We start from the raw sequence: 25,859 nt of genomic DNA, 5'->3' as shown, positions 1-25,859 counted from the left end.
ACACCAGTATTTCTACTTGCACACCATCATCTGCACATCTATCACTCCAGTGTTAATTTGCTAAATTGTAATTACCTGCTACTATGGCCTATTTATTATCTTACCTCCTCACGCCATTTGCACACACTGTATATAGACTTGTTTATTCCATGTGTTACTCTTTGTTGTTGTTTGTGTCGCACTGCTTTGCTTTATTTTGGCCAGGTCGCAGCCTACTTCGCTAAATAAAGGTGAAATTTTAAAAAAAGGATACAGGTTGTTTTTTAGTGGTACTTCCGCCAGTAGATGTCAGCAAACCGCAAAAACCCTGGCTCTTTTGACGCCGACGTCAGAGAGGAAACTAATTCGGCGAATAAGAAAATCTCGCGCGAATATAAAATAAAATGGTGGACGCCCGGATTTTTTTTGAAAGGGCTCCAAAGTTTATCAACACATATTACATGTGTTTAAATTTGGGACAATTTTGTCTTTTGTGAATCAACGCCTACATTGATTGTGAGTCTAATAGCATTTAATGTATGTTTGTGTTAAAACGTACAGGTAGCTGGCTAACGTTACAGTCAGTACTACTCGTAGATTATTTTTTGTATTTTACTTGGCAAGTCAGTTAAGAATAAATTATTATTGTGAATGACGGCCTAGGAACTGCCTGTTCAGGGGCAGAACAACAGATTTTTACGTTGTCTGCTCGTGAATTCGATCTTGCAACCTTTCGGTTACAAGGCTAACGCTCTAACCACTTGGCTACATGCAGCCCCGGTTAGTTCATTAGCAACTATATAAACAAAATGATAATTTTCTGTGAATTTAAACGTTCTCTAGCTAGATAGCTAAATGTCAACCCACCTATTTTGTAGATAGCTACTGAATAAAGTGTTAGCTTTTCTAAAAATCAAACCGATTCAAATCTGACATGATTTGATCTCTCATTTTAAGGGGAGCCATGGACACAGTGGAGACTCGATTCACCCATTTGTTGCAGCCTATCCGGGAGCTCACGAAAAACTGGGACATTGATGTGGCCTCGGAGTTGGCAGATTATCTAGAGGAGGTAGGAATGTGCCCGTGGCATGCACTATGGGGCAAATCATGTAAACAAAATAGACTTAAAGTACTGTATTAACAACAATGTTGTGTGTCAACACACAAACACAGCCTGGAATTGAGTCACTAACTGGGTTGAAAATCACACAGACCAAGGCTGGAGTAGACTGTTAAGAAAGGTTGTCCTCTCACACATTGATATACACTGCACTTACCACTGTCATATTGTCTCTCTGGTCTGGCAGTTGGATGAGATGTACATCTCGTTCGATGGGGGCAAAACCACTCTTAACTTTGCAGAGGCAGCGCTGCTCATACAAGGCTCAGCATGCATTTACAGCAAGAAGGTGAGAAGTTGTTTGGTAGAAAAGAAGAACATCATAGGCTGGTTTCATATAATATTCCTGACTTGTTGTCCAAAAGTAACTATGTGATCCAGAGATTTTTACCGTTTTAAAACTCGTTTCCTGCAATTCTACACATCTTGTCGAGGGGCTGACAGGCTGAGAGAGAGAACATTCAGTTTTAAAGCTAATTTCCTTCAATTCTTCTACACATTTTGCCATGGGGCTGAGACAAATTGCAGTTTTAATGTTAATTTTCTGCAATTCTACAATTTTTGCCAGGGCTTATGCAATCTATCTGAGTGACTCAAACATTATAACAAAATCAACTGTCGAGTCAACTGCATGACTGTCTAGTTTTTATTTTAGCGATTGTTAGTTCTCAAAGATGATATTATTATTTTTTAAACGTATAGGTCCATTATCTTTTCTACACAGTTTATATCTGGTTTAAGTGGTTTCAGTTTACACAAAGTTTTCCATTCCTCAAATTATTTTCAAAACAAAATCATATTCTTTTATCTCATTTTTTTCGGGGGGTGGCAACAATTTAGCAGGCTGCTGCTATGAATATAGGGGAAACACTTTATTAATATGCATTATTTTGTTATTATTGTTTGATTCAGGTGGAACATTTGTACAACCTGGTGTACCAAACTCTGGACTACATCAATGACAGAAACAAGAAGTAAGTACAGTGCCTTCAGAAAGTATTCACACCCCTTGACTTTTTCCACATTTTGTTGTTACAGCCGGAATTAAAAATGGATTAAATTGAGATTTTGTCACTGGCCTACACACAATACCCCATAATGTCAAAGTGGAATTATGTTTTTAGACATTTTTACAAATAAATAAATTAAAAGCTGAAATGTCTTGAGTCAAACACTATTCAACCCATTTATGGCCAGCATAAATAAGTTCAAGAGTAAATAAGTGCTTATCGTGATTTTTGAAGGACTACTTCATCTCTGTACCACACACATAAAATGACCTGTATGGTTCCAAAGTCGAGCAGTAAATTTCAAACACAGAAAGGCAGTGAAAAGAAGGAAGCCTGTACAAAATATAAATATTCCAAAACATGCATCCTGTTGCATCTAAAGTAAAATTGCAAACAAATATGTCAAATAAAATAACTTTATGTCCTGAAGACAAAGCATTGGCCTAGTTATAGTAGACTTAAATTGGCTTTAAAATCTATGGCAAGGCCTGAAATTGTCTGTCTAGCAATGATCAACAACCAACTTGATAAAGTTTGAAGAATTTAAAAAATAATGTGAAAATTTTGTACAATCCAAGTGTGCAAAGATCTTAGAGACTTACCCAGAAAGACTCACAGCTGTAATCACTGCCAAAGGTGATTCTAACATGCTAATTCTAATATGTAAATTAGATATTTCAGTATTTCATTTTCAAAAATGTCTAGAAACATGCTTTCACTTTGTCATTATGTGGTATTGTGTGTAGATGGGTGAGGGGGGGGGGGACGGGGTTTGGGGTTTTAGGCTGTGTTTCTGTATAGCACTTTGTGACATTGGCTGATGTGAAAAGGGCTTTATAAAATACATTTTTAGATTGAATCAATTTTGAATTCCGGCTGTAGCGCAACACAATGTGGAATAAGTCAAGGGGTATGAATACTTTCGGAAGGTACTCTACCCTGCCTCGCTCCCTGTGAACACACACAGTCCCACTCAAGCCACCAGTCTTCATTCTGCTCTGCTTCTTCACTTCCTTTCCCATTGAGTTAAAGGGATTTGTACCTGTCATTTTCAGGAAAGATGAACGAGCAGTGACATCTGGAGAGGATGGCACGGATGGGGCCTCATCCAACAATGCTAATGATGATGACGGCGGGGTAAGAGTGTGGAGCTGGGTGGGTCGGTGACAGTTGGGCGAGGGAACCCTGGCCAAAGAGAGCCATAGGGTGTGTGTAGCAGGCTTTAGTTCTGGCCCAACACTGTTATCACCTGATTTTACTGATGTTTGTTGTTCCCCCAGTTTGACTCCTTAGACCAGGATACAACAGATGTCTCACTGCAGTCAGAGATGAAGAATGAGGCCAACACAGTGAGTGTCCCCCTCTGGAAAAATTTAACCCTTTATAAATGCCCCCCCCCCCCAGAATGTACAATATATTGATTGGTGTTTCAATCAGACTAACTGATTTGTGTGTGTGTGTGTGTGTATCCATGATTCTATCTGTGTAAATGATTGTCCTGTGTGTTCCTTAGAATGTGGACGTGGCCCCTCTTCCCCCCGAGTCTCTGATTCCTCCTGAGGCGTTTGAGAAACAGAAGCTGCTTCTCGTCAGGTGGGTTCCAAGTCCACGGCCTAAACCGCCCTCAACATGATGACCTTTTCTGTAGAATAACTATGAAACATTATAAGCCTTGCCATATGTAGCAGCCTTACTTTTTGATGGAACACATTACTTCAGAGGGCTGTCGTATCAATGTTTGTTTGTGTATTTTCCCTGTTTGTTTGCGCTGCAGTCTGAAAGGAGAGGTGCTGGGTAGCTGTAAGGACTTCAGGATGAACATGTTCACTCCGGACACCCTGGGTATCCTCCGCCTCTTCCCGGCCTCCTCTCAGTCCCACTTCCTCAGGGACGCCCTGTCTGACGCACCCCTGGTCCCTGTCACCCTGTTCGGGCACCAAGGTAGAGATGGATACAGTATATCGACAGTTGTACATTACTGTGTCTAGGTCTATATACTGTACACAACTGTAGTCAAGCCAAAACAGCCGACTGATCATAGAAAACACCCCATAGATTTGGTTTCTCTGGGGGTGTTTGTGATGTGTTTTGCCTCCAACAGAGCACTAAATCCCATACCATGTTGCAAGGACCAGCTCAAATGGAATATACAGTTCTTTAATGTGTATTTCTAAGCTATGGCCGGGTGTTGACTTCCTTATTGTTGTTGTGTGTCCAGATGACGCAGAGCTTGCAGCAGGGGATGCCATGTCGGGCGTTGCTGGGGACGATGGTGCTGATGCCGGTGCGGAGAACTTCCTGACCCTGGAGGACAACGGGATGGAGATGGACCAGGGACCTGAGGAACATATTGACAGACACCAGGTAGGAACGTAGAAATATCTCTCTCTTACACACACACATACTCCTACACACATATATATATATATATATATATATTTCCTTCAGAAAGTATTCACACCCCTTGACTTTTTCCACATTTTGTTGTCACAGCCTGAATTTAAAACACACAATACCTCATAATGTCAAAGTATTATTGTGTTTTCTGAAATTTTCATAAATGAATAAAAAATTAAAAGCTGAAATGTTTTGAGTCAATAAGTATTCAAGCCCTTTGTTATGGCAAGCTTAAGTGCGGCAGTAAAAATCTGCTTATCAAATCAAATTGTATTAGTCACATGCGCCGAATACAACAGGTGTAAGTTTCACCTTAGTGAAATGCTTATTTACGAGTCCCTAACCAACAATGCAGTAAAAAATAAATAATAAGAAATAAAAGGAACAAGTAATTAAAGAGCAGCAGTTAAATAACAATAGCGAGATTATATACAGGGGGTACCGGTACAGAGTCAACTTGCAGGGGGACCGATTAGTTGAGGTAATATGTACATGTAGGTAGAGTTATTAAAGGGACTATGCATAGATGATAACAACAGAGAGTAGCAGTAGTGGGGGGGGCAATGTAAATAGTCTGGGTGGCCATTTGATTAGATGTTCAGGAGTCTTATGGCTTGGGGGTAGAAGCTGTTTTGAAGTCTCTTGGACCTAGACTTGGTGCTCCGGTACCGCTTGCCGTGTGGTAGTAGAGAGAACAGTCTATGACTAGGGTGGCTGGAGTCTAGCACCTAACGGATATGGTATAATGTAACGTTAGCTGTTATCTAGCCATTTTTAGGGCCTTCCTCTGACACTGCTTGGTATAGAGGTCCTGGATGGCAGGAAGCTTGGCCCCAGTGATGTACTGGGCCGTATGCACTACCCTCTGTAGTGCCTTGTGGTCGGAGGCCGAGCAGTTGCCATACCAGACAGTGATGCCATACCAGGCAGTGAACCAGTCAGGATGCTCTCGATGGTGCAGCTGTAGAACCTTTTGAGGATCGAAGGAACCATGCAAAATCTTTTCAGTCTCCTGAGGGTGAATAGGCGTTGTCGTGCCCTCTTCACGACTGTCTTAGTGTGTTTGGACCATGACAATTTGTTGGTGATGTGGACACCAAGGAACTTGAAACTCTCAACTTGCTCCACTACATCCCCGTCCTTGAGAATGGAGGCGTGCTCGGTCCTCCTTTTTCATGTAGGCCACAATCATCTCCTTTGTCTTGATCACGTTGAGGGAGAGGTTCTTGTCCTGGCACCACACGGCCAGGTCTCTGACCTCCTCCCTATAGTCTGTCTCGTTGTTGTCGGTGATCAGGCCTACCACTGTCGGCAAAACTTAATGATGGTGTTGGAGTCGTGCCTGGCCGTGGAGTCATAAGTGAACAGGGAGTACAGGAGGGGACTGAGCACGGACCCCTGAGGGGCCCCTGTGTTGAGGATTAGCGTGGCAGATGTGTTGTTACCTACCCTTATCACCTGGGGGTGGTAAGGCCCATCAGGAAGTCCATGATCCAGTTGCAGAGGGAGGTGTTTAGTCCCAGGGTCCTTAGCTTAGTGATGAGCTCTGAGGGTACTATGGTGTTGTATGCCGAGCTGTAGTCAATGAATAGTATTCGCACATAGGTGTTCCTTTTGTCCAGGTGGGAAAGGGCAGTGTGGAGTGCAATACCAATTGCATCATCTGTGGATCTGATAGGGCTGTACGCAAATTGGAGTGAGTCTAGTCACTTAAGTGGCATGGACTCACTCTGTATGTTACAATAGTGTTTAACATGATTTTTGAATGACTACCTCATCTTTATACCTCACACATACAATTACCTGTAAGGTCCCTCAGTCGAGGAGTGAATTTCAAACACAGATTCAACCACAAAGACCAGGGAGGTTTCCAATGCCTCGCAAAGGTCTCCTATTGGTAGATGGGTAGAAAATAAATAAAAAGCAGACATTGAATATCCCTTTGGACATGGTGAAGTTATTAATTATACTTGAATGTTGTATCAATACACCCAGTCACTACAAAGATACAGGCGTCCTTCCTATCTCAGTTGCCGGACAGGAAGGAAACTGCCGAGGGATGAGGCCAATGGGGGCTTTAAAACAGCTACATAGTTTAGTGGCTGTGATAGGAGAAAACTGAGCATGGATCAACAACATTGTAGTTACTCTACAATACTAACCTAATTGACAGCGTGAAAAGAAGGAAATCTATAGAGGATACAAATATTCCAAATCATGCATCCTGTTTGCAATAAGGCACTAAAGTAATACTGCAAAAAGTGTGGCAAAGCAATTCACCTTTTGTCCGGAATACAAAGTGTCATGTTTGGGGCAAATCTAATACAACACATTACTTAGTACTGCTCTCCATATTTTGAACCATATTGGTGGCTGCATCATGTTATGGGTATGCTTGTAATCGTTAAGGACTAAGGGGTTTTTGAGGATAAAAAATCAATGGAATGGAGCTAAGCACAGGTAAAATCCTAGAGGAAAACTTGGTTCAGTCTGCAATCCACCAGACACTGGGAGAACAATTCACCTTTCAGTTGGACAAAAACCTAGAACACAAGGCCAAATCTATACTGGAGTTGCTTACCAAGAAGACACTAAATCTGAGTGGCTGAATTACATTTTTGACTTAAATCTGCTTGTAGAGCTAAGGCAAGACATGAAAATGGTTGTCTAGCAATGGTCAACAACCAATCTGACAGAGCTTGAAGAATGTAGAAACAAATAATTGGCAAATATTGTACAATCCAGGTGTGCAAAGCGCTTAGATACTTACCCAAAAATACTTACATCTATAATCGCTGCCAAAGGTGATTCTAACGTGTTAACTCAGGAGTGTGGATACTTATATAAATTAGATATTTCTGTATTTCATTTTCAATAAATTTGAAAAAAGACAGCATTTTTCACTTTGTCATTATGGGGTATTTAATAGATTTTGAATTCAGGCTGAAATACAACAAAATGTGGAATAAGACCATGGTTTTGAATACTTTCCAAATGCACTGTATATACATGCATACCTGCATAGGAACCATAGGTTTCACACATGCCTAGTTCCATTGCAACCCATTTATTGTAGCCCTTTTATGGGACCTTGTGTTGAATTGTGTACGATTTTGTATTATCATGTGTTCTGTTTATTGATGTCTTGTATCCGTGTGTTCTAACTTGTTCTTTCACAGGCCCCCAGTGAAGGGAGGCTGTTGAGGGAGAGGGGAGGAGTCCAGCAGCTCTCTGAGGAGGAGCAGAAGAAACAGAGGAAGGAGGAGGAGAAGGCCCAGACGGTACGGTTACCCGTCACAACCACAGACACGGGGGATAAACCACCATACATTTCGAGATAAAAAAATAACCATTCTAGTGCGCACTTAGTTTTTTGTTCTTGTCTTTGTGATGTGATGATTGTTGTGATGCAGGCAAACATGTGGAGGTTACATGACCTTTATGATACAGTCGGCGAGGACAAGCCTCTGAAAACAGGTGAGGAAACATTTTCCTATCGATGAGATGCTGTCCAACTGACTCTTACTCACTGAGAGGATGTCAGTGTATTTTCTATGAGGGGTCCTGTCTGTGTTAAATGTGTGTTCTTTCACCATAGGAAGATGTTATAAGGTTCCTCCGGGTTTGGATGATTCTGGGAAGCGGAAAAGGAAAGGCCCGGCTGCGCTGCAAGACTTCTGGACCTGGTACACTGGCACCTGTAAGTAGTGTGTGTTGGTGTTTTTATGAAGACTGTGACTCGGATGGAATATACCTGACAAATGCCTCCTCTTGTTGCAGATGACCCCCGTGAACCCAGGCTAAAGAATGGACCCACGTATACAGGTAAGGGTGGATCTCATAGCTAAATGACAGGAGATAGAGGTGTTATCTTTTGAACCCTCTACTATTTGGCGCTTACAGCAAGTGGTATTTCTGTTACAGACTTGAACTACATCTATATGAGTCAAATGAAAGACAAGCTGAAGACCCGGAAGAGGATTCTTGGAAAAACAGTATGTGTTTGTACTGCTATGGGTCATGAAGCACGAAGTATTTGTTGCTGTTTTTATGTACTGAACATACAACCTTTTGCCCTTACAGGGTGTGTTTGTGTCTGACGAGGAGCTGAGAAGGACGTACCTGCAGCTGGACGAGAGAGAAGAGAGGGAGGAGGAGTTAGAGGGCCTCAGACACCACGACCCCCTAGGCCTGCACGATGACCTCTCTGACAACGAACATGACCCTTTGACTGATGAAGCCCCGGCTGACTTCCTGAGTGGACAGGACTTCGTACCAGGTAGACACTGTCCTGTCTGTCTTTCTATCTCTCAGACCACATTCACTCCTGCTATTAACTGCACATATCTTAAGGCAAGGTGTAAACAGAGCCACGAGGTCTCGACTGTGTGACTGTAGAGTTGGACTAATGTATTAGTGTCACTCCACAATGATATGTTACTTGACAACACAAAACACAGATGGTAAAACCACTTTGTGGACCACTCAGGAAAGTTTTAGGACACTGTAGGCAACCCTAGGCAAAGATGGTATAGTTCTGAGTCTGTTTACAATGTTTCTGTCGCTGCCAGGGGCAGACATGGACGGACTGAGTTACGAAGACCTGGTGAAGAAGAGTGTGGTACGTATATATGGTCTCAATGAGCCAGTCTTTCTGGGTCATGTTACAGCGAGAAATACTAGAGGGTTCTGTGTAGCTAGTCACTGTTCCTGATGTTCCTGATGCCCCCCCCCACTTCCTTCATATTCCAGGAGCAGTTCCTAGTGAACTCCCAGGGTTATGCCCAGGAGACGGCGCTGTCGAAAAGAGTGAAGGAATGGGAGGACAAAATACGACCGGAACTCACCTATCAGGTCAGATTCAATGGCATACTTTCCAGACATTTTGCTGTAGATCAAGTATCCATTCTATTCTAATGGAAAATGATATTATTGTTCACCCCGTTGGTGATTTCTAGTGTTGGCTAAACCTCCTGACCCCATGTCTCTGTAGGAGATGCGTGCTACCTTTGACATCCATGACTATGGGGACAGGATCGTAGCAGCTTTGAGCAGTGTGGGCCAGAGGAAGACCTTCTCCTCTATAGTCCACGGCATGGACAACTTCGAGGCCTGCAAGTACATGCTGGCTTCCCTTCAACTGGTGAGTGTGTGATTGTGCTGTATTCAATTCATTCAATCTAATCAAGCATAATCAGCCACTGTCTGGAGTTTAGTCTTGACACTGAACACTTGATATTTCGAGATTCTTGATTTTATTGTATGACAAATGAGTTTGATAGCTTCTAGTTCAAGGTGTATTTGTCTACAGTAACTCCCATTACTCTACCATCAGGACACTGTGCCATCAGGTTATTATCATGCTCTCTCCTCTTCAGGCCAACGACTACACAGTGGAGATCGACAGGAGTGAGGGTCTCGAGGAAAGCATCGACACCATGGGACTCACTCTGCTCAGCAAACACCGGGCCAACCAACGATTCAAGAAAGCCCCTGCAGCAACCTCCGACCCTATATGACCCAGACATCTCCTGATCCTGTGTGTGTGTGCGCGCTATTGCCTCCTACTGACTCCGTGGGGACTAGAGATCCATTACTCTGAAACGTGGTACGCACTCCTGTGTGTGATGTCACTTGTGCCTACCGGACCACTGGTACTGACCTGCTCTATCAACAACCTGGCTGCACCTATTCTCTCCTCACGTACTTGCTCTTTAATTTCACCCCCCTGTCTATTGTTTGATCTTTGGTGTCTCTGTCCTCTGTATGTCTTGTCTGTGTGTATCATGTCTGTGTATTCCTCTGGTTCTGTCAAGAGAAATAATCTCTCTCTCATTCACCTGCATCTACACAATATATTTACCAGATGTGGCACTCAGGGTATGTTGGTAGTATTGACTGACCCTAAGAATTATCACCCTGTTCACAATGTTTGCCTTCGTATCCATGACAATTCTATACGTTGGTTTTTATTTGCATATTTGTCCAAGTGGTGTAGAACTCATACATTTTCTATATCAGATGAGAGGACTTTTAAGAAAAATGTGATAATTTTTCTTTCATTCAAGAGAACAACCTAAATTGGGAAATTATGTTTTACTGGTTTGTAAGGAAATTATATAGATTTTTTTTTACAATGGCCAAAAACGTGTATAAAATAAAACGAGCATGTAGATTTTACGAAGATATTGCAACACCTACTAGTGTCTGTATACTAGTGATTGTCCTTGACAAAAGACTAGTATGAAGACAATTTCATATCCTAACCATTATTGGTGTCAGACAAAAACAATTTATTGCACACACAGAATCACCATAGCCTCGACGAAGCGTCCATATTGTTGTGGTTCAGTCTGGTCTGAGAACAATTCACAGGGCCTCATTTCTGATGGAGGATTATTGTTATCTGGACATTGGGTTCAGCTTAAGTGTAACATACTAAAGGCCTTTGATACAGTCTTGTTGGTGTGGTTACAGTCATTCATTCAGAGAGTTTGACGTAGCTCTTCATATGGTTCCTGACGCGCTCAGCGATCTGCACGTCGTCCTTCATTCTGTTGTAATAGTCCAGGAACAGCCCATCTGGGTTGACCAGGTAGATGAGGATGGTGTGGTCCACTATATAGTCCCCGTCCTCATCCTTCGGTCCAGGGCTGGCGTACACCCTGTAGTCCTTCCCCGCCACCTTCACCTCCTCTGGGGTACCCGTCAGGCCGATCAGCCGGGGGTGGAAGTCCTTCACGTACCTCTCCAGGGCCGCCACGTCGTCTCGTTCCGGGTCGACCGTCACAAAGTGGTTGGACCGCGGGGAGAGACCGGTCCTCGTCCAGAGCGCTGACCACAGCAGATATCTTATCCAGCTCATCGGGGCAGATGTCAGGGCAGTGGGTGAAGCCAAAGTAGAGGAGCACCCAGTGACCCAGGAAGTCTCTTTTGGTCCTGCGGTGCCCCCTGTGGTCGGAGGCTGAAGTCTCCCTGGCCCAGGGCTACCTTTTTCAACTACTCTATACGCTGCATTTGGTGATTTTGCTGCTTCTCGTTACGCACGTACCACCAGGTGCCAAGCAGTCCCCCGCCGAAAAGCAGGATGACCACCAGCCGCGTTCGCAGCCTGATCTTGGCTGTGGAGGTGTTGGCTCCCTGGGAGAGGGTGACCCTCTGGGTGAAAAGGGGTAGGGAGAAGGGGCCACGGGAACTCCCCAGTGTCTGTTGTGGGTGTGTAAAAGGGCCATATAGCCCTGTCCTATGTTTAGGGGTATGGTGTCCACAGAGGGGTGCCTGTGAGGCGAGCCATGCCCTCTGGGGGTGGTGTGTGGAGCCAGAAGTCTGTTGAAGACCTCAAGGTGCATCTCAGGAGTCTTCCCGACGTAGCATGGAGGTCACCCCCTATGAAGCATACAAGTCCCAGCATATTTCCCCCAGCAAACCTAGATGGGGGGTTGAGAATAAAGGGTCATCACTAGTCACCACAGCCACAAACCCTGTCTATTTCTACAATTTATCTTCTTAAAATGTGAGTGTTACACCGAACCTAATTATTTTAATGTGTTTTTAAGATCTAGCCAATGTTGACTTTGTGGCTGTGGTAACTAGGGGAAAACGGAAAAGTGAGAATGTAAGCAAGCTATGTGTTCCCAAGGCATACCAGCCCATTCAAATAAAATTTTATTGGTGACATAAACAGATGGTAATGCGAGTGTAGTGAAATGCTTGTGCTTCTAGTTCCGACAGTGCAGTAATATATAACAAGTAATCTAACAATACCCCAAAAACTACCTAATACACACAAATCTAATTGGGTTAATGAGAATATGTACTTATTTTTTTATTTCACCTTTATTTAACCAGGTAGGCTAGTTGAGAATTTGCAACTTCTCATTTGCAACTGCGACCTGGTCAAGATAAAGCGTAGCAATTCGACACATACTACGACACAGAGTTACACATGGAATAAACTAAACACACAGTCAATAATACAGTAGAACAAAAGAAAACAAAAAGTATATATACAGTGAGTGCAAATGAGGTAAGTTAAGGAAATAAATAGGCCATGGTGGCGAAGTAATTACAATATAGCAATTAAACACTGGAATGGTAGATCGGCAGAAGATGAATGTGCAGGTAGAGATACTAGGGTGCAAAGGAGCAAAATAAATAAATACCAGTATGTGGATGAGGTAGGTAGATAGATGGGCTGTTTACAGATAGGCTAAGTACAGGTGCAGTGATCTGTAAAATGCTCTGACAGCTGGTGCTTAAAGCTAGTGAGGGAGATGTGAGTCTCCAGCTTCAGAGATCTGCAATTCGTTCCAGTCATGGGCAGCAGATAACTGGAAGGAAAGACGACCAAAGGAGGAATTGGCTTTGGGGGTGACCAGTGAGATATACCTGCTGGAGCGCGTGCTACGAGTGGGTGCTGATATGGTGACCAGTAAGTTGAGATAAGGCGGGGCTTTACCTAGCAGAGACTTGTAGATAACCTGTAGCCAGTGGGTTTGGCGACGAGTATGAAGCGAGGGAGGCCAATAAACGAGAGCGTACAGGTCGCAATGGTCAGTAGTGTATTGGGTTTTGGTGACAAAACGAATGGCACTGTGATAGACTGCATCCAGTTTGTTGAGTAGATTGTTGGAGGCTATTTTATAGATGACATCACCGAAGTCGAGGATCGGTAGGATGGTCAGTTTTACGAGGTTATGTTTGGCAGCATGAGTGAAGGATGCTTTGTTGCGATATAGGAAGCCAATTCTAGATTTAATTTTGGATTGGAGATTTTTAATGTGAGTCTGGAAGGAGAGTTTACGGTCTAACCAGACACCCAGGTATTTGTAGTCCACGTATTCTAAGTCAGCCGTCCAGAGTAGTGATGCTGGACGGGCGAGCAGGTGTGGGCAGTGATCGATTGAAAAGCATGCATTTAGTTTTACTTGCGTTTAAGAGCAGTTGGAGGCCACGGAAGGAGAGTTGTATGGCATTGAAGCTCGTCTGGAGGTTAGTTAAGTGTCCAAGGAGGGGCCAGAAGTATACAGAATGGTGTCTTCTGCGTAGATGTGGATCAGAGAATCACCAGCAGCAAGAGCGACATCATTGATGTATACAGAGAAGAGTCGCCCCACGAATTGAACCCTGTGGCACCCCCATAGAGGCTGTCAGAGGTCCGGATAACAGGCCCTCCGATTTGACACACTGAACTCTGTCAGAGAAGTAGTTGGTGAACCAGGCGAGGCAATCATTTGAGAAACCAAGGCTGTCGAGTCTGCCGATGAGGATGTGGTGATTGACAGAGTCAAAAGCCTTGGCCAGGTCGATGAATACGGCTGCACAGTAATGTTTCTTATCGATGGCGGTTATGATGTCATTTAGAACCTTGAGCGTGGCTGAGGTGCACCCATGACCAGCTCTGAAACCAGATTGCATAGCGGAGAAGGTATGGTGGGATTCGAAATGGTTAGTAATCTGTTTGTTAACTAGGCTTTTGAAGACCTTAGAAAGACAGGGCAGGATAGATATAGGTCTGTAGCAGTTTGGGTCTAGAGTGTCACCCCCTTTGAAGAGGGGGATGACCGCGGCAGCTTTCCAATCTTTGGGAATCTCAGACGATATGAAAGAGAGGTTGAACAGGCTAGTAATAGGAGTTGCAACAATTGTCAGGTTGTCTAGCCCAGCTGATTTATAGGGGTCCAGATTTTGCAGCTCTTTCAGAACATCGGCTATCTGGATTTGGGTAAAGGAGAAATGGTGGGGGCTTTGGCGGGTTGCTGTGGAGGGTGCCGGGCAGTTGACCGGGGTAGGGGTAGCCATGTGGAAAGCATGGCCAGCCATAGAGAAATGCTTTTTGAAATTCTCAATTATAGCGGATTTATCGATGGTGACAATGTTTCCTAGCCTCAGAGCATTTTTGAGTTAGTACTACAGGATGCAAATTTATGTTTGAAAAAGCTTACCTTAGCTTTTCTAACAGCCTGTGTATATTTGTTCATAACTTCCCTGAAAAGTTGCATATCACAGGGGCTATTCGATGCTAATGCAGAACGCCACAGGATGTTTTTGTGCTGGTCAAGGACAGACAGGTCTGGCGTGAACCAAGGACTATATCTATTCCTAGTTCTACATTTTTTGAGAGGGGCATGTGTAATTTTAAATCGTCCCCTCGCACATTACCGGGCGCGAACCAGGGACCTTCTGCACACATCAACAACAGTCACCCTCGAAACGTCGTTATCCATCGCTCCACAAAAGCCGCAGCCCTTGCAGAGCTAGGGGCACCACTACTTCAAGGTCTCAGAGCAAGTGACGTCACCGATTGAAACGCTATTCAGCGCCCACCTCTAACTAAGCTAGCCGTTTCACATCCGTTACACATGCTTATTTAAGATGGCGAGGAAGGCACTTTTAAAGAATAGCCAGGTATACGTATAAGCGATGGCCGAGCTGCATAGGCAAGGTGCAGTAGATGGTATAAAATACAGTATATACATGTGATATGAGTAATGTAAGATATGTAAACATTTAATGTGGCATTGTTTAAAGTGACTAGTGATCCATTTATTAAAGTGTCCAGTGATTGGGTCTCAATGTAGGCAGCAGCCTCTCTGAGTTAGTGATTGCTGTTTAGCAGTCTGATGGCCTTGCGATAGAAGCCGTTTCTCAATCTTTCAGTCCCAGATTTGATGCACCTGTACTGACCTCGCCTTCTGGATGACAGCAGTGTGAGCTGGCAGTGGCTCGGGTGGTTGTTGTCCTTGATGATCATTCAATCTAATAACACCACAGGATTTAGCTCTGTAATTGTCCTGGCCCTGTCAAACCATACAACACATTACTACTACCAAGACAGTACAGGTTTAAAAACTGACTAGTAGGCGACTCAAGCTAAACTGCATCAGTCCAGCTTGAATGGCTGGCTATCTGGCTAAGCCTAAAACCTACCTGCTTTAGATACAGACGTTTTTATGAGTAATGATATAACTCTTTAAAAGTAGTCATGCTTTCATTCAACATGCAGGTTATCTTATACTATCCCATTATAATGGATAACATCGTAAGGCTAGCTACCTCAACTTCCTGTCTGGTCGACCTTTAAATGCACACGCTGCTCATGTGATACTGATGTTACATGTCCTGGTCTTTTCAGATATGTTTATTCGACAATACCGATATGTAATAAATAAACAAAACAAAAACGACTATTGTGAACAATACAACAATTGGTAAATGTGTTTGACAATTGTGTTGTTACAAAATAGTTTTTATTTTACATGTTGAAGTCACATGGGCAGATTCGTGTATATCTCTTTCTGTCCTAGACGTTCCACTAGGTGGTGCTGTTGTCTCTCCTACATGCTGCAGAGTTCAAATGTACATGAATTCTTTCAGTTTATCTTCTTTCTTTCACGTGTAGGTAATTTGTTGGTACTGGATATCCAATGATTTCATCGGACATGTCCGCATGGTTAGATACTTCCATGGTTAAAGACATCATCGGAATAGGGCAACAGGTACAAATACAAAAATAGAGAGAAAAAAAACTAAACTCGGCACTGAAAAGGTAGGCTCCATTCTATTTATCTTGCAACCTGCTACCTCTCACCAATCCTGCTCCATTATTCGTCTGAGAATGAAGGCCGACACAGCAATTTATGTTTAGGGTAAATACATCGCAATCAATGAACGGCAGAATGTGTTTTTTTCCTTATCCGACCACAGATGATATATTTGATCTCTATGTACTGGTGTAGCTTGTGATTTTGATGAGGAAATCATTGATTCACTTGAGCTCACTTCCAGACTGTTTTTCCATGCTTATAGTAGTGGTGTGTTTTTATACCATGGTGTGTGCGTGTACATGTGTGCGTGCGCCACTGGATGAGTCATATTATATATACTGTCCATGATGTCAATACACACCATCATATACATATATTGTATATTTATATTCCGGACTCTGACATTGCTCGTTCTAATATTTCTTAATTCCTTTCTTTTTCTTTTGGGGATTTGCGTGTTTTATTTTGTATTGTCAGGTATTACTGCACTGTTAGAGAGCGGAAAACATAAGCATTTCACGACACTCAAAATGCAAAATACCTATGTGTATGCGGCCAATAACATTTGATTTTATTATTATAGTTACTCGCTTTGGTCACTAACCTCAGCTCTGGCCCATATTCCTTCTCCTCTCCCCTCCCTCCCTCCCCTCTCTCCTCTCTCTTTTCATTTTATTCACTGGAGTTGTAATCTATGAATACGGCTGTTTTTCATCTCTTTCTTTTCCTCTGTCTCTTTCTCATGGTATATGTTTGCCTTTCATATTAAAAACTAATTTTGATATTTTTACCGACGTAGTAGTGGTGCATGTAGTGCATAATACAATGTTGTCCTTCTGGTAAGATGCATTGTGTTGTTCTACAGTAATAAATGTAAATGCCCCCAAGCAGTACCCAGGCTATAATAACTAGATTATGTAAATTGAGTCTGAGTCTGCTGATGAATTAAAACTAGTGTGGTAGAGTTAATTTGAGTCAAGCAGAGCTGGGTTGTGTAGTCTCTCTAATGTTTAGTGTTTTGATATTAAGATTTTAGGTAATTACTGGGCTTATGTTAGCGATTTGTTATGAAGCCATTTCTTGTTATAAGAGGCATTATGTGGTATAGCTGTAATGCAATGAATGTGGTGATTATTATGCTGCACTGTTATTAGTGTGCTGGTTTAAATGTTAATGTTATTCAGGCCGCTCTGCCTTGGTCTCCGGGGCAGAAATTCACACACTAATGAGCCCTGTCAGATCCAGAACTATGATTAGAGGAAATCAAATCAATGAAAAAAAGCAGCCCAGACCCCCCCCCCCCAGTGTTAGCCCAGAGCAAAAACAATGTGTGTGTGTGTATATCTACTGTCTCCTAGCCAAAGGTGAAAACAGCCTAGATAAATCCCTTCATCCTAATACCCTGCCCACCCATGTCCCTCCCACTACAGCTCTGCACTCAACAGACATCTCTTATCTAACTGTCTCTGGTTGTTTTCAACGGCTCAGATCATTTACATGTCGCTGTATGTAAAGGGATATTATGGTGCTTTGGGGACCTTTTGTGACATTCAAGGGAAAAATGTACCTCTTAATTTCCTGTGAGCTCACCATAAGGAAACACAGTGTGTGGCAGTATTCTATATAAACACAAATGGAATAGTCTGTTCTGTTATAGTTTGGAAAATGAAGTCAGATCTGGCTTTTAGAAGTCAATTTAGGTGCTAGTGTGTGGGTTCGGTATTGTGCGCATGTGTGTGTGTGCATGCTGTGCGTGGGTGTGTGTGTGTGCGTGCGTGTGTGTGTGAGTTCTGGCCCTGCTGTGTTGACAGTAATAGGCAGGCTCCCTATTCCAAACCACTGTGGTCACTGAGGAACAAGAACAGTAATTAAATCTCTCTTCCTCTTCAATCCTTTCCTCTCAATCTCTCAAACTCTCTCTCCCTCTCTCTGTCAAACACTATCCCCTCACTCACTCAACCACCTCACGTCTCTCTCACTTTCTCTCTCCTTCTCTCTTTCTGTCAGTGACTACTCCTTGTCACCCCATTTTTTTCTTCTTTGTTCTTCATTGACACTCTCTCTCTCTCTGTGTAAAACACATATGTTTCTCCCTCTCTATGGTTTCCATGTTTTAATTAATATGCTGAGCAGACAACAGGGCTGCAGTATCCAGGTCATTTCACAGTCTGTGTCGCATTCCCTTTGCGCTAAACTTGCTAACCATATTAGCCTATTGCCCACTTAGGCCTCTCGTCAAATGTTTGAGGAATGGGTTATTTGATCGCACACAAATTGTATTGGTCACATACACATGTTTAGCAGATGTTGTTGCGAGTGTCGTGAAATGTTTATCCGACAGTGCAGCAATATCTAACAGGTAATATCTAATAATTCCACAACAGGCGCATATTAATAGTATGTGCATGCTTTTGGGAGAAAATATCAGGCAGACACTCAAGAGTTAAACAACAAGTAACTCATATTTAGCTCTAAATTAAACTAATTTGAAAATATCTAATTCAAAGTCATTTCAGTGCCTTGGGTGCACCATGCTGTAGGCTGAGTGCTCAACTCTGCTTCTTTTGCAGCCGGAGGAAACCTGAAGTTCGTCCCGACCCTCCCTGCTCCTCTTACGGGACTTGGACAGCCGGTAGCAGAGGTCCTGCTGGTTCTCTCCGTGTGGCTCTGGTGGGAGTGGTGGGTGTGAGGGTCACGGTTCTGGTGGGAGTGGTGGGTGTGAGGGTCACGGCTCTGTTAGGTGTGCTGGGTGTGAGGGTCACGGCTCTGGTAGGAGTGGTGGGTGTGAGGGTCACAGCTCTGTTAGGTGTGGTGGGTGTGAGGGTCATGGCTCTGTTAGGAGTGGTGGGTGTGAGGGTCACGGTTCAGGTGGCTGTGTCTCTCGCCAGAGAAGCCAGGCCGCATCACCTCTCTCTGAAAAGAGAGGTGATGAAAAGATTTGGCATGGGTCCTCAGATCCTCAAAAGGTTCAACAGCTGCACCATCGAGAGCTTGGTTGCATCACCGCCTAGTATGGCAACTGCTCAGCCTCCGACCGCAAGGCACAACAGAGGGTAGTGCGTACAGCCCAGTACATCACTGGGGCCAAGCTTCCTGCCATCCAGGACCTCTATACCAGGCGGTGTCAGAGGAAGGCCCTATAAATTGTCAAAGACTCCAGCCACCCTAGTCATAGACTGTTCTCTCTGCAACGGCATGGCAAGCGCTACCGGAGAGCAAAGTCAAGACCCAAGAGGCTTCTAAAACAGCTTCTACCCCCAAGCCACAAGACTCCTGAACATCTAATCAAATGGCTTCCCAGACTATTTGCATTCCCCCCCGCCCCCTCTTTTACACTGCTGCTACTCTCTGTTATTATCTTCACTTTAATAACTCTACCAACATGTACATATTACCTCAATTACCTCAACTAACCGGTCCCCCTGCACATTGACTCTGAACCAGTACCCCCTGTATATAGTCTCGCTATTGTTATTTTACTACTGCTCTTTAATGTTTTATTTTTTATTTCTTATCTGTATTTTTTAAACTGCATTGTTGATTAGGGGCTTGTACGTAAGCATTTCACTGTAAGGTCTACCTGTTGTATTCGTAGCATGTGACAAATACAATTTGATTTGATTTATTATAGCCATGCTGGTTTAAAACACAGAAGATATAGTTATTACACACATTAGGCCAACCTAACATTTTCCCACGTTTTTTCACTGCTAGAACCTCCTTAGGTACAATAATATTCCTTCACCTCACTATGGTACTAAGGCATATTATTATAGATATATAATATAGAAAGGGTATTGTAATGACATTTCTGTTGATCCCAACTCTGGCCCAGCTGTGTCGAACAAGGTCACAATGTGTTTCCAACAGAGTGTTCTGCCTTGCTCCAGCCGGGAATACCCAGTTTCACTCTCTCCCATGCTAACTGGGGCACCTGACTGTAAACTGTTGCCCGTGTTTTGATACGGAGCAAGTCTGTCAGCTGCTCCTATGGCTGGTGGAAATAGGAAACAAAAAAACAATTAGAGGATATGCCTTTTTTATGGTGTTGATGTTTTCTCCGAGCCACAACTCCTTTTTACCAAATGGACCTGCAGAGTGTGTGTGTGTGTGTGCGTGTGTGCGTGTGTGTGTGTGTGTGTGTGTGTGTGTGTGTGTGTGTGTGTGTGTGTGTGTGCGCGCGTGTGTGTTAGCATAAACCTGGCTTAATGGCAATGAACACACTCCATTTCCCTGCCTGTTTAAATGTGAATGTTTGTGTTTCCCAGAGAAGTGATGACAGGAGTGACTGGGAGATCCAGACTTAGCCCACAGCGAGGTCAGGGCAGTGATGAGAGGAGAGACGGTCAGATCCTGTCTTAGCCCACAGCGAGGTCAGGGCAGTGATGAGAGGAGAGACGGTCAGATCCTGTCTTAGCCCACAGCGAGGTCAGGGCAGTGATGAGAGGAGAGACGGTCAGATCCTGTCTTAGCCCACAGCGAGGTCAGGGCAGTGATGAGAGGAGAGACGGTCAGATCCTGTCTTAGCCCACAGCGAGGTCAGGGCAGTGATGAGAGAAGAGGCGGTCAGATCCTGTCTTAGCCCACAGCGAGGTCAGGGCAGCGATGAGAGGAGAGGCGGTCAGATCCTGTCTTAGCCCACAGCGAGGTCAGGGCAGTGATGAGAGGAGAGGCGGTCAGATCCTGTCTTAGCCCACAGCGAGGTCAGGGCAGTGATGAGAGGAGAGGCGGTCAGATCCTGTCTTAGCCCACAGCGAGGTCAGGGCAGTGATGAGAGGAGAGGCGGTCAGATCCTGTCTTAGCCCACAGCGAGGTCAGGGCAGTGATGAGAGAAGAGGCGGTCAGATCCTGTCTTAGCCCACAGCGAGGTCAGGGCAGCGATGAGAGGAGAGACGGTCAGATCCTGTCTTAGCCCACAGCGAGGTCAGGGCAGTGATGAGAGGAGAGGCGGTCAGATCCTGTCTTAGCCCACAGCGAGGTCAGGGCAGTGATGAGAGAAGAGGCGGTCAGATCCTGTCTTAGCCCACAGCGAGGTCAGGGCAGTGATGAGAGGAGAGACGGTCAGATCCTGTCTTAGCCCACAGCGAGGTCAGGGCAGTGATGAGAGGAGAGACGGTCAGATCCTGTCTTAGCCCACAGCGAGGTCAGGGCAGTGATGAGAGAAGAGGCGGTCAGATCCTGTCTTAGCCCACAGCGAGGTCAGGGCAGTGATGAGAGGAGAGACGGTCAGATCCTGTCTTAGCCCACAGCGAGGTCAGGGCAGTGATGAGAGGAGAGGCGGTCAGATCCTGTCTTAGCCCACAGCGAGGTCAGGGCAGTGATAAGAGAAGAGGCGGTCAGATCCTGTCTTAGCCCATAGCGAGGCTAGGGCAGTGATGAGAGGAGAGACGGTAAGATCCTGTCTTAGCCCACAGCAAGGTTAGGCTAGTTTTCACAGCCTGCTTGTCTTCTTGTCTTTATACCAGTGTGTGTGTGTGTGTGTGTGTGTGTGTGTGTGTGTGTGTGTGTGTGTGTGTGTGTGTGTGTGTGTGTGTGTGTGTGTGTGTGTGTGTGGGAAGAGGAGATATTCTGGAGAGAGCAGGACACAGGGCCCTCCAGGGCATGGTTATCGTGTGTGTGTGTGTGTGGGGGGGGGGAAGAGGAGATATTCTGGAGAGAGCAGGACACAGGGCATTCCAGGGCATGGTTATCGTGTGTGTGTGTGTGTGTGTGGGTGGGAAGAGGAGATATTCTGGAGAGAGCAGGACACAGGGTCCTCCAGGGCATGGTTATCGTGTGTGTGTGTGTGTGGGGGAAGAGGAGATATTCTGGAGAGAGCAGGACACAGGGTCCTCCAGGGCATGGTTATCAAGTGTGTGTGTGTGTGTGTGTATCCATGTGTGTTAACAGACTGTACGTCCCCACTTACCTCCTGATGACGGTAGCATGGCATTCATAGCATCTCTCATAGGATAGCACACAGCAGAAACCTCCACTCTGTGCGGCACAGTGGTGGGAGCAAAACCTATATGTGTTGCTAGCTTATGCAATTCGACTTTTCCATTTGTCAAAATTCTGGGTACACTCCCTTCCCTCTTCCTTTCACTCAGTAGTGTTCTCTCACTCTCTGGTCCTCTGAAAGCCTGCCTTATATAACTTATGCTGCAGTGTTGCTCAGGGATGCACAGCAGCTCAGTCACACTCACAGTAGTCAGGTTTACTGACTCACCATCTGATAGAGAAAAAACCCACAGGGCAGAGGATACCAGGGTGTTCTGGCAAAGATGGGAAAACCCTTCAAAGTCAACTTTGAACTTTTGTAGTCTTTCCTGAAACTTTCAGTCATTGGCTAGTAAGGACCATCTATTAAAACCCCCTCAACAGTCAACATCTCACAAGGAAAGATGAGATTTGACTGTTAAGAATGTTTCACTTTTCTCTGTAGTTTTGTTTTTAGCTTGAAAAATTTGTTCATCTAGCCTATTTCATGTGATGCGGTCCAGTGGACTTGGTTGCCTAGCAACCCCTCCGCCTCGATTCGTGTGATGCTCTGAGTTCGTCGCAGTTCCATTTTTATAACGTCATTGTGTATTGTGGAGTGCAGTTTGTTACTTCATGGCCTTTGTGCTCACAATGACATGTCAAAACTGAGAGCACATAGTTACATCTGTTGACATTAATCAACACTGACAAATAGCCTACTTTGGTTCCATTTGATGTCATTCTGATAGCAATGAATGTTAAGGGTTCTTGCAACACGAAGGAGAAAAGCTTTCAAAGGCTTGCCGAATGACAGATACCATAATACATAATACATTTTAAATATTTTGACGATATGTCTTATCGTGTTGACAATATCGCAATATTATTTTTGCGCTCGTTGGCTTTACCTTCATCAAAACCTCATAGCTTGTTCTCCATCTTCTTTTTTTAAATTGGGAGCCAATTTGTTTTCAGTAGTTTTATTTCCATGACTGATCAAAATTCGTAATGAATAGTTTGAGAATAATCAGCACTGACAAGTAGCCTACTTTAGTTCCATTTGATGCCATTCTGATAGTCATGAATATTAAAGGTTCTTGCTACACAAAGCTTTCAAAAGCATTGTAGATGTGACAAGATGCTGCTCGCAGAATGACAGATACCAGATACCATATTTTCCCCCTTAGTGGTTCATGTCTCTCTGAAGGTACACGGCAGCTGTGAGAACCCACAAGAGTCCTCCCTCATCAGTCCCTCATCGTGTCATCAGTCTCTCCCCCCAGTACCCGTCCTCAGTGCAGCGAAGGGTTAAATCACTCACATCACAAGTTCATTGTGTATTCATGACATACAATCTGTGCTCTCAGGTTCGATGGCTGGATGAAATGACCTAATGTTCATTGATTACAGCTGACGGACCAACAGCAGGTAAGGGAAGGGTTAAGCCGTTTTGATCTATAAGGAAAGATAGAGGGAGGATAGAAGGAGACGAATGGATCAGACAGCAGTATTTAGTATGAGAACCTTTACTAATGAGGCCTGCATAGTTAACACAACGAGAAAAGAGAATCGGAGGGAGAGAGAGAGAGAGTGTGTGTGTGTGTGTGTGTGTGTGTGAGCGAGAGAGAGAGAGAGAGGATGGAGGGAGGAGTGAACGACCGACGGAAAATGAATCGCAAGCTGCAGGAGAATAGGTTGTCAGCATCCAGAGCTCCAAGGTCTGAATCTCATTAAAGGTAAATACAGTGTGTGTGTGTCTATATTTACTTGATATTTGTGCTTACAGATATGTGTGCTAGATGGTGAAAGGAATGCCTTCGATTTGACCCGTGTGGTTAAAGAAGCAGAAAGAGCAGTTAGAGGGAGAGGGAGAGCTAGAGGTAGAGCGAGAGATGGGATGCAAAAGCATGGGCATCAAACGTGTTTGATACCCAGACCGAGACGGTAGAGAGAAACCAGTAGAGGGACCAACCATGCAAATGAGAGAGAGAGAATTGGTCAGTGGTAGAGAGAGAATAGGACAGGAAAGGGTTATAGAATTACAGCTCAAGTAAAAAGGAGACATGAGTGCAGTATTAAAACAAAAGGAGGTCTAGAGAGTGAATTGTGAGTTTGAGAGAGAGAGCTGTACCGTTTGTCTCTTTGTTGCATGCATCTCAGACTGCGGTCCCTCGCTCAGTTTGTCTCTTTCATCTCCAGCGTCCGTACGTCTCTCTCACCTCCAGGATGGAGGGGCTGCTGCGGCTGAGTCTACCCGGAGCGTGAGGAGCCTTCCTGGGCTTCGTCTGCGTCATCCTCCCCCTGTCTCTCTCTGCCCTGGGCCCCCTATACTCATCCATCACTTGACCTCTGCAGTGCAAGAGAGCATCTGGACCCACACGACACCTCCCCCCTAATCCCCCACACTGAGTTGCCAGGGCAACCATGGACGGACTACGCCTGCCACCGGTCATCGAGGAGGTCATGGACCCTGCAGGTTAGTGTGTGTGTTTGTTTGTGTATGTGTATGTGTGTGTGTGCTTATCACACTATCATGTGTGTGTTGTTTGTGTGCCTGTGTGTGTGTGTGTGTGTATTACATACCAATGACTCCATGGATGTGTACACAACATGTTGTGTTCGTGAGTGTGTGAGCCATAAAGGCTCTGCCAGTGTATGTGTGTGGGTGTCTGTTTGTGTGTGTTTGTGTTAGCCAGTCAGCGAGGCCTGTGTTTACCAGGACAGACGGATTAACAGAGAGGCTTCATCTCAGAGGGATGGAGAGACAGCCTGCCAGCTTTCCATAGTGACACTACTCAGGGACGTCATCCAACAGAGACTGTAAGCTAGCTGGATCACAGAGCTCTGTGAATATTACATTCATAAACTCTTAATATTATTAACATATTGGCTTTACACATCCAAATATAAATGCTGATGCTGGGTAAATAGTCAATCATCAGAACAATGGGAATTCTGTGTACATACTTTCAGCTTTGAAATCCCCAGGGGTTTTCCTGGCATTAAACATCATGTTGTTTTGTTTGAATTGGGACATTCAGCCTAAGTATTTATAATGTAACCTATGACCTCTGTGTGAATCCTTTATCAAATCAAATCACTTTATTTGTCACATGCACCGAATACAACAAGTGTAGACTTTACCGTGAAATGCTTAGTTACAAGCCCTTAACCAACAGTGCAGTTCAAGAAGAGTTAAGAAAATATTTACCAAGTAGACTAAAGTAAAAAATAACACAATAACAATAACGAGGCTATATACAGAAAGCACCGCTACTGAGTCAGTGTGTGGGGGTACAGGTTAGTTGAGGTAATTTGTACATGTAGTTGGGGGCAAAGTGACTATGCATAGATGATAAACAGCGAGAAGCAGCAGTGTACAAAAGGGGGGGGGGTGTCAATGTAAATTGTCCGGTGGCGAATGTATTAATTGTTCAGCAGTCTTATGGCTTGGGGGTAGAAGCTGTTGAGGAGCATTTTGGTCCAAGACTTGGCGCTCCGGTACCGCTTGCCGTGCAGTAGCAGACAAACAGTCTATAACTTGGGTTACTGGAGTCTCTGGAGACAATTTTATGGGCTTTCCTCTATTGTATAGGTCCTGGATGGCAGGAAGCTTGGCCCCAGTGATGTATTGGGCCGTACGCACTACCCTCTGTAGCGCCTTGCGGTCAGATGCCGAGAAGTTGCCATACCAGGCGGTGATGCAACCGGTCAGGATTCTCTCAATGGTGCAGCTGTAGAACCTTTTGAGGATCTGGGGACCCATGCCAAATCTTTTCTGTCTCCTGAGGGGGAATAGGTTTTGTTGATTCCTCTTTACGACGGAGCTTGAAATTCTCGATC

At 44.4% G+C, this 25,859-nt stretch overlaps 2 protein-coding genes and 1 pseudogene across 8 annotated transcripts in view; 2 read left to right on the top strand and 1 right to left on the bottom strand.

Moving 5' to 3' along the window:
• Positions 1 to 382: 382 nt before the first annotated feature.
• On the top strand, positions 383 to 10,968 carry LOC135514872 (condensin-2 complex subunit H2-like). Of its 2 annotated transcripts, none has more exons than XM_064938543.1 (19): positions 383 to 495; positions 937 to 1,051; positions 1,290 to 1,391; positions 2,015 to 2,076; positions 3,168 to 3,249; positions 3,393 to 3,461; positions 3,626 to 3,705; positions 3,887 to 4,053; positions 4,331 to 4,476; positions 7,689 to 7,790; positions 7,923 to 7,986; positions 8,108 to 8,209; positions 8,290 to 8,334; positions 8,434 to 8,504; positions 8,593 to 8,788; positions 9,087 to 9,130; positions 9,262 to 9,363; positions 9,503 to 9,652; positions 9,888 to 10,968. In XM_064938543.1, the coding sequence occupies exons 2-19, from the start codon at positions 944 to 946 to the stop codon at positions 10,026 to 10,028; spliced, it is 1,833 nt and encodes a 610-aa protein (XP_064794615.1). In that variant the 5' UTR covers positions 383 to 495; positions 937 to 943; the 3' UTR covers positions 10,029 to 10,968. The 2 variants fall into 2 exon arrangements, with proteins under 2 accessions (XP_064794615.1, XP_064794614.1); XM_064938542.1 differs by having other exon boundaries at positions 9,081 to 9,130.
• A 22-nt stretch (positions 10,969 to 10,990) lies between these two features.
• Positions 10,991 to 15,597, bottom strand: LOC135514873 (protein SCO2 homolog, mitochondrial-like; annotated as a pseudogene).
• Positions 15,598 to 15,803: 206 nt separating this feature from the next.
• Positions 15,804 to 25,859, top strand: part of LOC135514870 (coiled-coil domain-containing protein 136-like) — a 59,129-nt gene continuing 49,073 nt past the window's right edge. For 3 of the 6 annotated variants that reach the window (XR_010451743.1, XM_064938541.1, XM_064938537.1), the window contains exons 1-2: positions 23,482 to 23,752; positions 24,216 to 24,492. Coding sequence is in view for 5 of the 6 variants with exons in the window: in XM_064938541.1 (XP_064794613.1) it covers positions 24,441 to 24,492 (52 nt within the window). In the remaining variant the exon portion in view is untranslated. Of the gene's footprint in view, positions 16,058 to 23,383; positions 23,445 to 23,481; positions 23,753 to 24,215; positions 24,493 to 25,859 lie in introns of those variants that run through there. The other 3 variants (XM_064938539.1, XM_064938538.1, XM_064938540.1) reach the window with 3 other exon arrangements.

Source organism: Oncorhynchus masou, chromosome 26 (assembly GCF_036934945.1).
Source record: "Oncorhynchus masou masou isolate Uvic2021 chromosome 26, UVic_Omas_1.1, whole genome shotgun sequence".
NCBI classification, from domain to species: Eukaryota; Metazoa; Chordata; class Actinopteri; order Salmoniformes; family Salmonidae; genus Oncorhynchus; species Oncorhynchus masou.
The sequence above is the reverse complement of the archived record's forward strand: the minus strand, read 5'-3'. Positions and strand labels throughout refer to the sequence as shown.